At 44.3% G+C, this 14,829-nt stretch overlaps 1 protein-coding gene across 3 annotated transcripts in view; it reads right to left on the minus strand.

The window, feature by feature from the left end:
- The window catches only part of LOC113935012 (contactin-associated protein-like 3), a 185,155-nt gene that overhangs the window by 42,640 nt on the left and 127,686 nt on the right, over positions 1 to 14,829 (minus strand). For all 3 annotated transcript variants that reach the window (XM_027616720.2, XM_027616721.2, XM_027616719.2), the window contains exon 12: positions 11,483 to 11,602. In XM_027616720.2, the coding sequence (XP_027472521.1) occupies positions 11,483 to 11,602 (120 nt within the window). The remainder of the gene's footprint in view (positions 1 to 11,482; positions 11,603 to 14,829) is intronic.

Here is a 14,829-nt window from a genome sequence, read left to right on the forward strand (position 1 = left end):
CCCCTCTCTCTGCTCAAATGAAGGGGCTGTGAGTGTCCCTATAGCAACTTGAATCCCACAGGTTCCCCACCCCCAATCATGTTTTCACCAGACATTTTATATTTCAATATTTTCCCAGAAAATTACTTAAATGGACCTGGTGTTATTTTTTGCAATTACCTACTCACATTCACGGTCAGGGTTTCTTCCATCAGATGAAATGGGGTAAGAGTAGCCATGGAGAAGCCATGTGCTCTGCTTGGGAGTTCATCAGTTCTAATGCTGGTGTGTCATTTATTTTCATGGTTTATGGTACAAAGAAAAATGCTGTACTTGAGTGGCTCAAACAGGCTAGTGGTCACTATGATGGATTCACGGTCTTGCATGGTTAAAATGTAATCAGAAAAATCTTTTTCAAGTGGAGGGAAGGCAGAGCATGAACAGAATCTCAAAGCTGCCTTTTGAGAAAACAGAGAAATTTCAATGATTGCCCTTTCTGGATATATCATTTCCAAGACCCCAACGAGGGCAGGTTAGGTTTCCCTGATGTGCCACAACGTAGGACTTTCATAGATTTCCGAACTGTAACTGGGAAAGCACCTTTGAGATGCAATATAACCTAACCTCTAAAGGATGAGGAGACAGACCAAGGAATTTAAGTGAGCAGCGTGCTGGAAAAATACTTCGCTGTTATTCACTGTAGTATGAAGCACAAACGAGATCTGAGGAAATGAATGTAATGAGGGAAAAATTTAAACAGGATTTTTGAACTGTTGCATTAAACCACATCATGTCGTGTTCATCCAGCTCAGTGGAGCCTTTCATCTGCACACAAGCAGGGAGGCCGTCCGTGCTTCCAGCCCACCATTCACTTAGGCAAATCAACCTAAATTAATTTGACGGTTTGGTTTGGTAAGCAGGATATAAAAAAATAACACTGACTCACCATATCATATGACACCCCCTAGTTTCTCTTTATTTTGCCAAATTATATCCACTTTGCGATTTGCAATCCTTCTTACACTGTATAACGTATCTCTGAACTATACAAGGAGGCTTTTAGGGGAAAACAGGTGGTCGAACGGGGAAAAGAAACACATCTTTATTTTTAACAGTCAGGTAAACAGGACTCCAAAGCATATCAGCTATGCTCATTTTCATCTCCCTGAGAAAAAAGAGGAAAAAAAAAAAGACTTCATCACAAAAAACTTGATGCCTGTCTAGGTGGTCAGCCTGTCACTCAGGAGCGGGAAAGTAATCTCGAGGAAAGGGAAGGCAAAAATCCCCTTTCTGACAGATGCCTGAAATGAAGTCCGAGTTGGGTCCAACACCACCTCTTTGGGAAGGAAGCCAGCTGCCTGCATCTCTTCCGATGGAAAGGGGTGCTCGAGTTCAAAGGCGAGGAGGAAGGCAACGTGCAAGGCAATTGGACCCGTCACCTCCCATGTGCAGATGAGGAACCAGTGGAGAAGGGGCGCTCACAGGGACATAGGACGGCGGACAGATGCAATGACTAGCAGGCGACCCGGGAGTCACCAAGATGGCGTGCACACCGCGTCCTGAGAGGTACAGCCCCAAAGCTTCTCAGAACTCCACTGCATTGCTCTCCGGAGGAAAACACCACAGCAGGTGGCCGCCATCTGTTACTCGGCTCAGGTCTCCTGCCGCACAGAACACGAAGGGAAGCCTTAGGGACACCCACTTGCTCAACTTCAGGAAACCCTGCAACTTCACCACGCATTTCTAAGCAACCCATTGTGCCACCGGGCTTTCTGAGTAGGTCAAGTTCTCAAAGACAGCTGAGGTCCGTGACCTTTCCGGAGCGCCTCATGCACCTGAGCCTTCTCCTGTTTTTCAAAGGAAAACACTCCTGGGGGGAATAGAACTAGATCACGGGCCTTGATGTGCACATGTGTGCACACGGGGCTGGTGATGGCCAAGCGGCTGCTGTGCACGTCCAGCGGGGGCCCCGACGAAGACAATGGGGGGCTCCGATCTGCCCCTGCCCTAGGTCTTGGAGGCCCTGGCCCTGCCGTGGTGTCTGTCTACCAGAGCCTTGGAGGATTGGATGTTTGTGTTTCACTGAGGGAAGGGATGACTCCTCCAAGCAGGCAGCCTCCAGGTCCTGGGAGAGGCCCAGAGGTGGTCCTGTCTCAGCCCCAAGCCTTTGTGTCCCTCCCAGTCAATATTTGCATTAGGGCCCTTATAAGGGCTGCCGTTCTTGTCAACAGTTCTGAAGCCTTGAGCTTTGCATGATTTACTATAATGTTTTGCACACAAGAAAATGCTCTAAGACATTACTAACCCCCAAGAGAATGTAGCTACTTCACAGCCTTCTCTTGGGATTTCAGAGAATGATCTTTTCACTTAATAGGTCACACAAAATGCAGCTTTATGTGTCTGCTCATTCATTAGTGTAGGCACCTGCTATTTAACATGGAAGGACACTTCTTCAACACGACTCACAGTCTCTTGAGGCAAGAGATACACGTGCGTGGCCCCGCACCGGGCACCTCCCAAATGCTCAATTACCATGAAATGTCATTAGTGTCTCCCCTTGCATTTCAGCCCACCACACAGCAAGAGAGCAGAATAATTTCCTTGGGGAGAACATTATGTATACACTTAGAAAATTAGATATGGATGGAGAACTGTGTCATGGTCAATGAGAGAATATGGGTTATAATCTGTGCTCTTGGAAAAGTCAAAAAATTCTCTAAGCCTTCAATGCCATACTTGGTAAATGGGGACAGTGAACCAGGTGGCATCGAAAGACTGAAAACTATTGTTCTGGCCATCTTCAAATGCCAAGGCAATTAACTGGGCATGCTGCTGGCTGAGCAGCAATCTGAGTGTTGTATTTTTATTGTTCCCCAAGACCATTTGCCTGTCCATCCGCAGGCAGGGCCATGGTGATGAGAGCAGGAAAACGAAATTTCCCAAAACATGTGTCTTTTCTCCCCCGTTGGGAGCAGTGACAGGACCTGCTCTGGAAGTTGTGCGTCCCCATGCACCCTGGGCATGCCTACTTTGGGAACTCCCTTTAGGAGCTGCAGGAGATCAGCCAGAAAGATGTCCCCTCAGTGGGAGCAGGAAGGATTCTTTCCAGGCAAAAGCCAATATAAAAAGGTACAGGGTCATGGTGCATGACAATCATCAAAGAGCAGCTTTTCTCTTTCTCTCTTTGCTTTCTTCTTAGAAATTCTAACACTTCAACACAATAGAATTTTCTGTAAGAGATACTACTTTCAAACAAAACTTGCCACGCATGACATATGATGATGCCATGCTTACTGTCAATCTCAGTTTTCAAGAGCAAAGCAGAGAACAATGAAATCACGAATCTTTCCAAGCAAAGAAAAATATATACTGCAGCAGCTGTGCATGTGTTCATGAAATAAACTCTCCAACCCACACTCAGAGCCTTTTTTTTTTTTTTACAAATTTCCAACAAGTGTTCATACGTACAGGGATACCTCAGAGATATTGCAGGTCCGGTTCCAGACCACCACAATAAAACATATACTGCAAGATAGTGAATCAGAAGAACCTTTTGGTTTCCACTGCATATAAAAGTTCTGTTTCCACCATACTGGAGTCAATATTAAGTGTGCAATAGCATTAGGTCTAAAAAATGTACATGCCTTAATTAAAAATACTTTATTGCTAAACAATGTTAACCATTAATCTGAGCTCTTAGCAAGGTGCAATCTGCTTTGCTGCTGGAAGGTCTCACCTTGATGTTGATGGCTGCTGACTGATCAGAGTGGTGATTGCTGAAGGTCAGGACGGCTGTGGCCGTTTCTTAAAATAAGACAACAATGAAGTTTGTAACATTGATTGACTCTTCCTTTCATGAATGATATCTCTGTAGCACGGGATGCTGTTTGAGAGCATTTTACCCACAGAAGAATTTCTTTCAAACTATCAATTAAGTTGATGTAATATTCTAAATCCTTTGTTTTTTCAACCGTCTTCACCAGGAGTAGATCCCACCTCAAGAAACCACTTTCTTTGCTCATGCCTCAGCAGCAACTCTTCATCCGTTCCAGCTGTATCCTGAGACGGCAGCAGTTCCTTCCCATCTTCAGGCTCCACTTCTAATTCTGGTTCTCTTGCTATTTCCACCACTTCTGCAGTGACCTCTTCCTCTGAAGTCTTGAACCCCTCAAAGTCATCCATGAAGACTGGAATCTACTCCTTCCAAATTCCTAACAACGTTGATATGTTGATCTCGCCCCACGAATCATGAATATTCTTCATGGCATCTAGGATGGTGAATCCTTCCCAGAAGGTTTTCAATTGACTTTGCCCAGATCCATCAGAGGAATCACTATGTACGGCAAGTAGAGTCCTATGAAACGTACTTCTTAAATAAGAAGACTTGAATAAGAAATGAAACAAAGAAAAAAGAGACAAAGACTCTTAAATACAGAGAACCAAATGGAGACTGCCAGAGGGGAGGTGGGTGGGAGGGATGGGTGAAAGAGATCAAGGGAATCAAGAGCACACTTAACATGATAAGCACCGAGTCATGCATGGAACCGTTCAGTCGTCATACTGTACCCCTGTACACTTGAAACCAGGATGACACTGTAAGTTATACGCCAATAAAAAATATAATTAGTTTAAAAATTTTGAAAAGACTTGCAAGTTGAAATGACTCCTTGATCCATGGGCTGAAGAATGGATGTTGTGTTAGCAGACATAAAAACAACATAAATCTCATTGTCCCGACTCCATCAGAACTCTTGTGCGACGATCAGGTGCAGAGTCAATAAGTGATGATAGTGTGAAAGGAATCTACTTTTTTTCCCTTCCTCAGCGGGTCTCAACAGCGGGCTTAAAACATTCAGTAAACCATGCTGGAAACAGATGTGCTGTCCTCCAGGCTCTGCTGTTCCATTTACAGAGCACAGGCTGAGTAGATTTACCATAACTCCTAAGGGCCCTAGGATTTGAGAAATGATAAAGAAGCACCTGCTACAAGTTAGAAGTCGCCAACTGCACTGGCCCCGACAAGGCGATCAGCCTGTCCTTGGAAGCTTGGAAGGCAGGCACTGACTTCTCCTCTCTAGCCAGGAAAGTCCTAGATGGCATCTTCTTCCTGTGGGAGGCTCTCGCACCCACACTGAAAATCTGTGGGTCGGTGGAGCCGCCTTCGGTAATGACCTCGGCTCCATCTTCTGGATCACTTGCCACAGCTCCTCCATCAGCACCTCCTGCTTCGCCTTGCACGTTTACGCCCCGGACACGGCTTCCTTCCTTAAACCTCAGGAACCGATCTCTGCTAGCTTCAGACTTTGCTTCTGCAGCTTCCTCCCCTCTTCCTTCACGGAATTGAAGAGAGTCAGGGCCTCGCTCTGGGTTAGGCTTTGGCTGAAGGGAATGTCATGGCTGGCTTGACCTTTTATCCACCAAACGTTCTCCACGTCAGCAATAAAGCTGTTTCACTTTCTTATCATTCGTGTGTTCACCGGGGTGGCCCTTTTAATTTCCTTCAGGAGCTTTTCCTTCGCATTCACAACTTGGCTAACTGGCACAAGAGGCCTCAGCTTTCCACATGCTTTCCTCACTAAGCTTTAACCGTGTCTAGCTTTTGATCGAAAGTGAGAGGCGCGTGGCTCTTCCTTTCAGGTGAACACTTAGAGACTACCGTAGGGTTATTAATTGGCCTAATTTCAATACTGCTGTGTCTTGGGGATAGGGAGCCCAAGGACAGAGAGGGATCTAGGTGTGGAAATGGCCAGTTTGTATAGCGGTCAGAACACATGCAACATTTACCAATGAAGTTCGCGGTCTTAGATGCACATAGTTCATGGTGCCTGAAAACAACTACAATAGTAACACCAAAGATCACTGATCACAGATCATCATAACAAATATAATTGTAACAAAAATGTTAGAAATATTGTGAGCATTACCAAAATGTGCCACAGAGACACAAAGTGAGCAGTGCTGTTGGAAAATGGTGCCGGTAGACTTGTTCCACCCAGGGTAGCCACAAACCTTTAATTTGTTTAAAAAAAAAGAAAAGAAAAAAAGCAAATCTGCCAAGTTCGGTAAAGCAAAGCACAATAAAATGAGGTATGCCCGTATTTATAATAGCAAATGCAAACTTATAATATTCATAATATGTTTAGTTAGCTGAGTTACATGTCTTTCTCCCTAGTCTGAAGGTCTGAAGGTCTATGAGAGAAGTTCATTCCCTCTTCTTACTCTAATGCGATGTGGCACCTGCGTGCTTCCAGGTGAGCTCCATGGCTCAGCGGTCAAGTGTGGAGGATGAGTGAATGAATGCCTGAATTGAATGTCTGACTGGAAAGGGAGGTGTTTGATTGTGCTGAGACAGGAACTGCTGCAGGAAGACAGAGGTGAAAGAAGCAGAAAATCTATACAAATACACACACATAAAAAGCATAGCAGGATGGCTTGACCGGTGCCCATTCCGTAGAGTATTTTTTTTTTTTAATTAACGTGAGCTGTATGTAAAGCAACTGGGCTGAGTGTCCTCTGTTATACCACGATGCCGGCTGGAGGCCAGCTGAAATTTCTGTCACTGGAAGAAGGCTGTTTTAAGAAACACAGTGGCACGGTTTGCATAACCGTGACAGAGTCCATGGCAACAATGAGTAAGAAGTGCTAGGTTATTTGACACGCTGAGTCGATGAATCGGGATCTGACGGGGGGAGTGGGCAGGTGTGCAACAGACTGAGTCCTCGGCTTGTTCCTCAAGCCCCCTGTTGATTCGTATGAACCTGATGTTCATGAGTCATCGCTCGGACCGCATGCCATCTCCTCCCTGGGCCAAGTGTTTCCATGGTGCCATGTCTGGGAACCAGTATCTGGAGCACAACTCTGAACACAGCAAAGGACAACTGTGCGGGGTTTCAGGTGGGCACAGACGGCCCCACTCCCCCCAGTGGGGAGAGCCAGAGAGCTCACATCTCTCATCCCGCCATCAACGAAGTTACGTTCTGTCTCTTCTGCTTAGAAAGGGGATTGATCCGTTAACAAATTGCAACAGTCCCTTCAAAATAGTTTATCTTTTTTGTTTTGTTTTGGTTGTTTTTATACGAAAGGTACTAAAATTTATGCAGAGCATATCTCGGCATTACATTTTTGAAGGCTATTACCAAGGATATAATTTTAACCATTGGTTTGGAATTTTGGCTTTTGCATGTTTCTCCAAGTGTATTTGTTTGTAATAATTAAAGAATATTTAATTGTCCACAGGCATGGTAGCTTCATGGAGAAGGCGAACCTCACAGCGGAACTATTTCCAGGCTAGCAGAAGAAGGCCAGGATCTTAGTTCTTCCACTGTCAACAACGAGGTTTGTCAGAGGGCACTTCATGGGATCCCATTCAGCTGTAACTCTGGTTCATTCCTGTATTTTCCCCGGGATCACCTTGGATTTTTTAAACTTTTGATTAAATACTTTGCAGTGTAGCTTCTGGAAATATCTGTTGTCTTTGGATTGGCCTCTGCATTTCTTGGTCTTTAGCACGGTGTTTTCCTTATGGCTTTGAGTTTCATAAAAACCCTTGCTATTTGGGGCTCCTGGGGGGCTCAGTCGGTTAAGCGTCTGCCTTCGGCTCAGGTCACGATCCCGGGGTCCTGGGATCGAGTCCCACATCGGGCTCCCTGCTCCGCAGGAGGCCTGCTTCTCCCTCTCCCTCTGCCTGCCTCTCTGCCTACTTGTGCTCTCTATCTCTCTGTCAAATAAATAAATAAAATCTTTAAAACAAAAAACCCTCGGTATTTAACATTATTTGGAAATCCTCTTGCAGTATTTTTAACAAAGCAGGATGTGTGTGTGTGTGTGTGTGTGTGTGTGTGTGTGTTCCATGTTCCAACTCAATCCTGATTCATGGAACTTTATAACATTTATCTCATTACATAGAATAAGAATATACTAACGTTAGGAGGTTTTTTTTAAGAAAGACAGCTATAAACTTCTCTAAAAATCTTAATTACCCAAAAGGTCTTGTGATACAATGATCTGTACTTATTGCTTGGTCATTTGCAAAGTAATATGAAGACCTACATAGTCATTAAGTATTATTTGATAATAAAAACATATAGCAATATCAATCATTAAATTATTATCCCTAATTTTCATGAATTCCTACACATATACACACACACACGTGTATGCGTGCTTTAAAACTCTAAGACTTTCCAAGATTAAATTAGAGACTTTGGAAGATGTTTAATTTACAGAATCAATGCCTTAGATATTATCTTAATGTATGTGAACGATTCTTGTTGCCTTTGTGGATGCAGTGGTGGATCATTAAATTTCATCCACAGCCACCTATACAAACTGGAAGAACAGGACAACCGCCTGGACAGAAAGATGAATAGTGGCACCAGAATTTTACATCTGCGTTAGTTCTACTTCTCCATTCTGGGATGCCCTTTGCTCTCTTTCCATTTTAATTTTGGTGGAGACACAGCGGGCTGTACACAGTAAAACCAAAGATCCTCAGCCTCGTGGCAGTGGCTTCTAAATCTGTGTGTACATCAGAATTTCTTGGGAAGCTTCATGAAGCACAGCTTCTCCCGGGATGCTGCCTCAGAATCTGTGCCTTCCGAGAGCAGAGCTGCCCTTCAGTGGACAGTGGACAAGGCTGTGGGGACCCAGAGATGCCCCACGTTGCTGTGGGATGCTGGACAGTGTCCACCAGCCACCGCAAAGCAAAAGGGAGCCTGCTGGTCTGTTCAATTAATGTATAAAGTCAGGCTCCAAAATATATTTTTAGAAGTTTGTGTTGCCAAGGATGTTATAACCACCCAGCGGGCTTTCGGATGACACATTACTCTTGTTTTTATGACCAACAGGGCCTCACTAACTAGACGAACAGCAGGCAACCCAAACTTCAGGTATTCACTGCCGGAATCCTGGTATTCCTTTTCAGAGCTGCTGCTTCTCTGCTGATAGTATCTGCATCTTCCTTCCAGGGCTCGGATCCAAGCATGGAAGACTTTCCGGATGCCTGTCTTTCTCCAGCCACACCGGCCCACGGATTCGGACTCCGACTTCCTCCCCTCCTCCGCTCCCACCTGCTCGGTGCCACCACCGTCTTGGCTCCACTACTGGAGGGTCCGGCTAACTGGTCTCCTTGCTCCCTCTTGGCACAGCGTGGTGGTTGAAGGCCCAAACTGCTCTGCTGTTTGAGTCCTGGACCTGTCCCTTCCCAGCTTCGTGACTCGAGGGCCACCCTCCAGTCCCTCCCCCCGCGTTTGTCCAACACACCAGACTCCCTGGATCGCATGCCCTCCCCCTGAAGGCTTGCTCAGGTTTTCTCAAAGCTGCTGCTTTTATGTGGTTGGCTCAAAAGTAACTTTCAAACTGAGCACTTTCCTGACCCGTCTATTTAAAATTGTGACCCCCCCCTTCCACGGTCTGTGCCCCCCCGCCCCCTCTGTATTCACGTCACAGCACCTGCCGCCCTGCACCAGACCACCTGCTCCATTAGCGGCCCTACGAAGTCTGGTTCCCCACACAGACATGCGCACCGCGCTGGGGGAGGGGTATGTTCTACTCCGCTCGCTGCCGCGGTTACCGCCGGGCCCCACGCAGAGTGGGTACCGAGGACAGAGGTGTTCAATGCTGTTAGGCACTTTTTTTTTTCACCCCTTCAGTTTTGTGCCTTTACTTGGGCATTTCTTCAAGTCACTCGGGGGAGGAAAATGATTCACATCCTCAGCAGTTTGCAGGGCCTTCATCTTGTATATAAAATTGACCAGGAGGGTTGATCAGGAGGGTTAACCAGAAGATTTTACCTTTTCCTTCCTGTATTTAGAGGCTCCTTCTTGCCTCGAGGATTAAAAGAAAAAAACAAAACAAAACCCGGCTTATATATCATCAGATAGTTCCTATGTTAACTAAAATTAAAAGCTGAGCATCTTTTCTTACTTTCTCTTTGCACTTTGACGATAACTACTCTTCCCTCTGGTAGTGGGTTCACTCTGAAAAGGTAGCAGCAATGACAGGCCATCAAAACACATCAGTTATGTTATGAAATCACTATTAAAACAAATGTCTTTGAACCAGTGGTACATTCCAAAGGCGCTTTATAAATATGCACAACAAAAGCTTCCTGGTGAAGCCTGGACCACGTGTCCACTTGGGATGATTAAAATATTTTTCTTTTATTATCACCATACACTGCAGACAATCAGGCAATTAGCTGTCTGTTATTCCTTTTGGCAGCAAGTGTCTTTTTTTTTTTTTAATAAACGCGACCTCAGCCTTACCAACCTTGCCAACATTTAATTATCAAGAAAACAGCTTCAGTCATCGAAACATTACTCATTTTTGCAATGTGCCAGCTAGGATCATTTTCACTTTTCTATGGGTCTTGAAATTTTTCAATGTATAAGGAACTTTCCTTATAGGACAAAATATATGAAAATTTTAATGTGTCCTAGACTTCTATGATAATTAAGCACGTGACCGATAGAAGTAGAATGTATTATGGGGATGCCAGCATCTTTATTTAGCTTTCTCTGTTCTTGGCATTCACTTGAGCCATGATAATGCCAGCAAAACAAAGCAGAAATTGAGTAAGTTGAAGGCCTGTTATAACCACTGGAGCTGAGAATATCTAGAAAGATCCCTTTGGTCGTTTCCTCACATACTTTATAGATCACACATCCTTCAGTAAAGGTAAGTCAATATATTTATCTCTTATCATCACACTGCAATGTTTTGGTCAGTATCGATGATAAAATGCTTGCCCCAAACAACCATATGTGCATCCAGTGTAAAGTTGGGGATAGTTTTGGGGCTGGAGGATATAATTGATCCAATTCAGATCAAACCATTTGATTCACCACTGCCAAAATGCTCAGATTTTATGTATGAGGTGATAGGAGGTATAAAAACTGTGCCAGAACTTTCAGCTCGTCACAAACCGCCATCATAAATTCCCCCACAAATAACTCCTTCCACCTAGAAATTGCAACCCCCTCCGGGTGACAAGAAATAGCCAAGTCATGGTTACCTGAGAACCATTTACGGCTGACTCTTTCCTGACCAGTGTCTCAGACTTTGCAGGGGCAAACTCTACGGTTGTCGAAGTGCCTGCTAGGTCCACACTTAGACTAGAGTAGCACGGGAAGTTTTGTAAAGGAGGGTGGTTTCCCTTCTGTTGGTGAAATGTGATGTGAGCGCAGGAGAAAATGTGGCTGTGGACACACACACACACACACACACACACACACACACACACGTGTAAAAGAGGCGTTAGAATTTGCATCAATTCCATGGACAGCTGTCATTCACTACAGTGGATGCACTGGTCCTCTGCAGAACTTGTTTACGACACACCTGTATCCATCCACCACCTATAACTGGGTTTCTAGGGGAAATGAAACATTGCTTATACATAGTTGCACAAGAACACGTTGCTCTACGAAGTAAAACCTCGTGGTTTTGCACACAGCAACCAATTACACAAGCTTAACTGGCACGATAAAGCTTATTAGCATACCTGTCATGTTGCAATATACGAGAGCAGGTCCAAGCGGGCCACTTCCATCTGAATCGATATAGTAGAGCCCTGAGGAGTTTCCTCTGTGCTTGTGGGCTTCACAGGACTGCTCGTACAAAGCTGCAAAGGACAGGGATCTCAGGCAGGGGCTGCAATGGGGAAGATTCCTCCCTGTCATTAGTGATGGGATACTTTCTCCAGTGATACTCATTCTGCCTTGCTCTTGGGGACATTTTCTCTAGGGGAGTGGTCGGTCCCGTGTCAGTCAGGCAGCATGAAGACTCTGAAGCTTGGAGCGAAAGATTTTAAGAGGTATCACCGTGTGGATCTGAACACTGCCTGCTCTAGAAACAAGATTCTTCCCAAAACCATGGTAACTGGACTCACGCTATCTATTTCTATTCCGCCTCATAATATCTAAGCATCTGAAGTGAACTGGCTTCATCTCCCTAAGTGATCTGTTATTATCTAATAACCATGTCGATGTATAAAATTACTCAGTAATCATACCCTCTGTTTACTTAGAACAATCTACAGGTGCAATGCATTGTTTACCAGATGAGTTTTATCAATCAGCAACTCTTCTTCATTCCATTTATAAGGTGTGTTTTAAAAGAAATTTCCTTAAATGCTTTGCAAATGATTACTCAAGCAAATTGAAAGTCAAATATATATATATATATATATATACATGAAATGTCTCTTGGTAATTTCAACGTATCCTGATTTTTAGTTGAATTTTTTTATATGCGCAATAAATGTTTTGCTACCACAAGGCAAGTGATTAACATCTGCAGTTGATGGACTTAATTAATGTTCAGAATAAGTTTAAATGACTAATCAACTGAGTAATACCTTCCATGTGCATCCTTCCCATTTCCTTGACAGGAAAGACCCTTTGAAAACCTGAAAAGTAGCTAATGGCAGCCAGGAAAGAAGTACAGTAATGGTTCTGGCACAGTGCAGACTGGATCTCTCAGCCACCCTAAGGATGAGACCTGGCATCCATGAACACAGTCCCAGCAAGTCGCCAGGCAAGAGCCACAGAGCAGAGTGATCCTAGTAGGGACAGAGGGGGCAGAGCATGGGCGGAGAACTGGTACCATTCTATACTCCCTGGATTGTCTGCCCTTTAAAACTCTGCCTATTTCGAAGAATGAAGAAAATCCTGGAGAGGGGGTGGGGCAGGGCAGAGGGATTTTTCTCCCTTCTCACAGAAGAAGAAGATCAAAGTAATGTTCACTTGCCCAGGGATTTTGCAAAATACAACATTCTTTGATAAAATATGGCCAAGTGTCAAGTGTGTCAAATTAGAGTGGCCCCCATCAATAGCACACCTAGCACCGTCTACTCTGATGGCCACAGAGGCAATATGGATTGCTCTCCCAGACATGCTGGTATTTTGTCCACTCGTGTTTATATTTCTACAAATACATAAATATGCTCGTAACCGCCTAGAAGAGTGTCCAGAGGGACAGACACAAAGTGATAACAGTGGTTACGTTTGGGTTGGGGCTGGACCTGCCTGGGGACCAAGGGTAGAAGAGGAAACACTAGGAAGGAAACACTAGCAAGACACTTGCTCTACATGTGAATGCGGACTCATTCTTTGGGCACTTACACCAAAAACTAATGGTCTCTGATCCCTTACTGTGGATTTGGAAATATCTCACCTTCACTTTGGTATACAGTTAGAGAATCACAATAAAGTCCATTCAGTTATTAGACCAAATCAAATTATTAAGGCCACAAGTGAAAGACCCTTTATATAACACCTGTGAATTTTTAAATCAGAGTTGTTTGGAATGATGTTTAAATCAGAGTTAATGATAACACTTTAGCAATCATTCCTTAGTCATTAATATTCAGTAGGTATCTGCTCTGTGTAAGACAACTTGTTAGATATGATGGGGAGACACTGTAAGTAGGAGGCCACCCCCATTCTTAGCTGCAACTCTGGACCAGTCACTCAGCCTCAGACTTCCCAGAAGTCCAGCTCCTTCCAGATAGAGTTATCTTGGCAAGTTCTTACCTGGCACCATAATAGTAAATAGAGATGCAGGTAGAATTGCTCTGGGTGAACTTATGCGATTTGGGGGGGGGTGAGTCACCTCCCTTTGCCTGAAAGAACCTCCTGGCTCCTCTGTGGAACCCCCTGAGCTGGGGACCAGGTCTTCTCATCCCAACACTGATGCCTGCTTCCCTGGGGTTCAGTTCACATAAGGTTGGATACATGACAATCCATTCTTTGCTCAGTGAATTTTCATGTTCATGCTAATCTCTCTAAAGACCCAGAGAGAGGAGATGTGCTACAAAAGAAGGGACTCAGAAATGTCGGCAGTCACTCTGGAAAACAGTCTGGAGGTTTCCTCAAAAAGTTGAAAATAGAGCTACCCTATGACCCAGCAATTGCACTACTTGGTATTTATCCCAAAGATACAAATGTAGTGATCCAAAGGGGCACCTAGACCCCAATGTTTATAGCAGCAATGTCCACAATAGCCAAACTGTGTAAAGAGCCCAGTTGTCCATCAACAGATGAATGGATAAAGAAGATGTGGTACATATACACGATGGAATATTACTCAGCCATCAAAAAGAATGACAACTTGCTATTTGCAACAACATGGATGGAACTAGAGGGTATTTGCCAAGTGAAATAAGTCAATCAGAGAAAGACAACTATCATATGATTTCACTCAAAATTGGAATTTAAGAAACAAAACAGGAGCATAGGGCGAGGGAGGGAAAAATAAAACAAGACAAAATCAGAGAGGGAGATAAACCTTTAGAGACTCTTGATCATAGGAAACAAACTGAGGGTTGCTGGAGGGGAGGGGGCCGGGGGATGGGGTAACTGGGTGATGGACACTGGGGAGGGCACGTGATGTAACGAGCACTGGGTGTTACATGAGACTGACGATTCACTGACCTCCACCTCTGAGACTAATAATACAGTATATGTTAATTAATTGAATTGGAATAAAAATAAATAAACTTTTTAAAAAAGAAATGTTGGCAGTGATACACAAAAAAGGAAAAAGTAGAATAAAAACATAAACCACAAAAGCCAATGATTAGAGAGCAATGAGAATCTTGGGGCTCTGTCATAAGCTTCTAGTAGGTAATGAATTAGGGGTCAATAAAGTTTGGCTAGGTGTGAAATTGAGAAAGTAATTCTTCAGGAAAGAGACTGGTGTTCAAGGTGGAAGAAAAGGGATGGAGAGGTGGTCGAGAGCTCTGGCTGGCAGCGTGTCACCACGGTCGAAGGAGCTGACCCCTCTTTTTCCTCAAGTGTACGATGTGGAAAATAAAGCACTTACCTTCTAGGGCAGTTTTGAGGATTA

The sequence above is a fragment of the Zalophus californianus genome, chromosome 13, assembly GCF_009762305.2.
Source record: "Zalophus californianus isolate mZalCal1 chromosome 13, mZalCal1.pri.v2, whole genome shotgun sequence".
Classification (NCBI taxonomy): Eukaryota; Metazoa; Chordata; class Mammalia; order Carnivora; family Otariidae; genus Zalophus; species Zalophus californianus.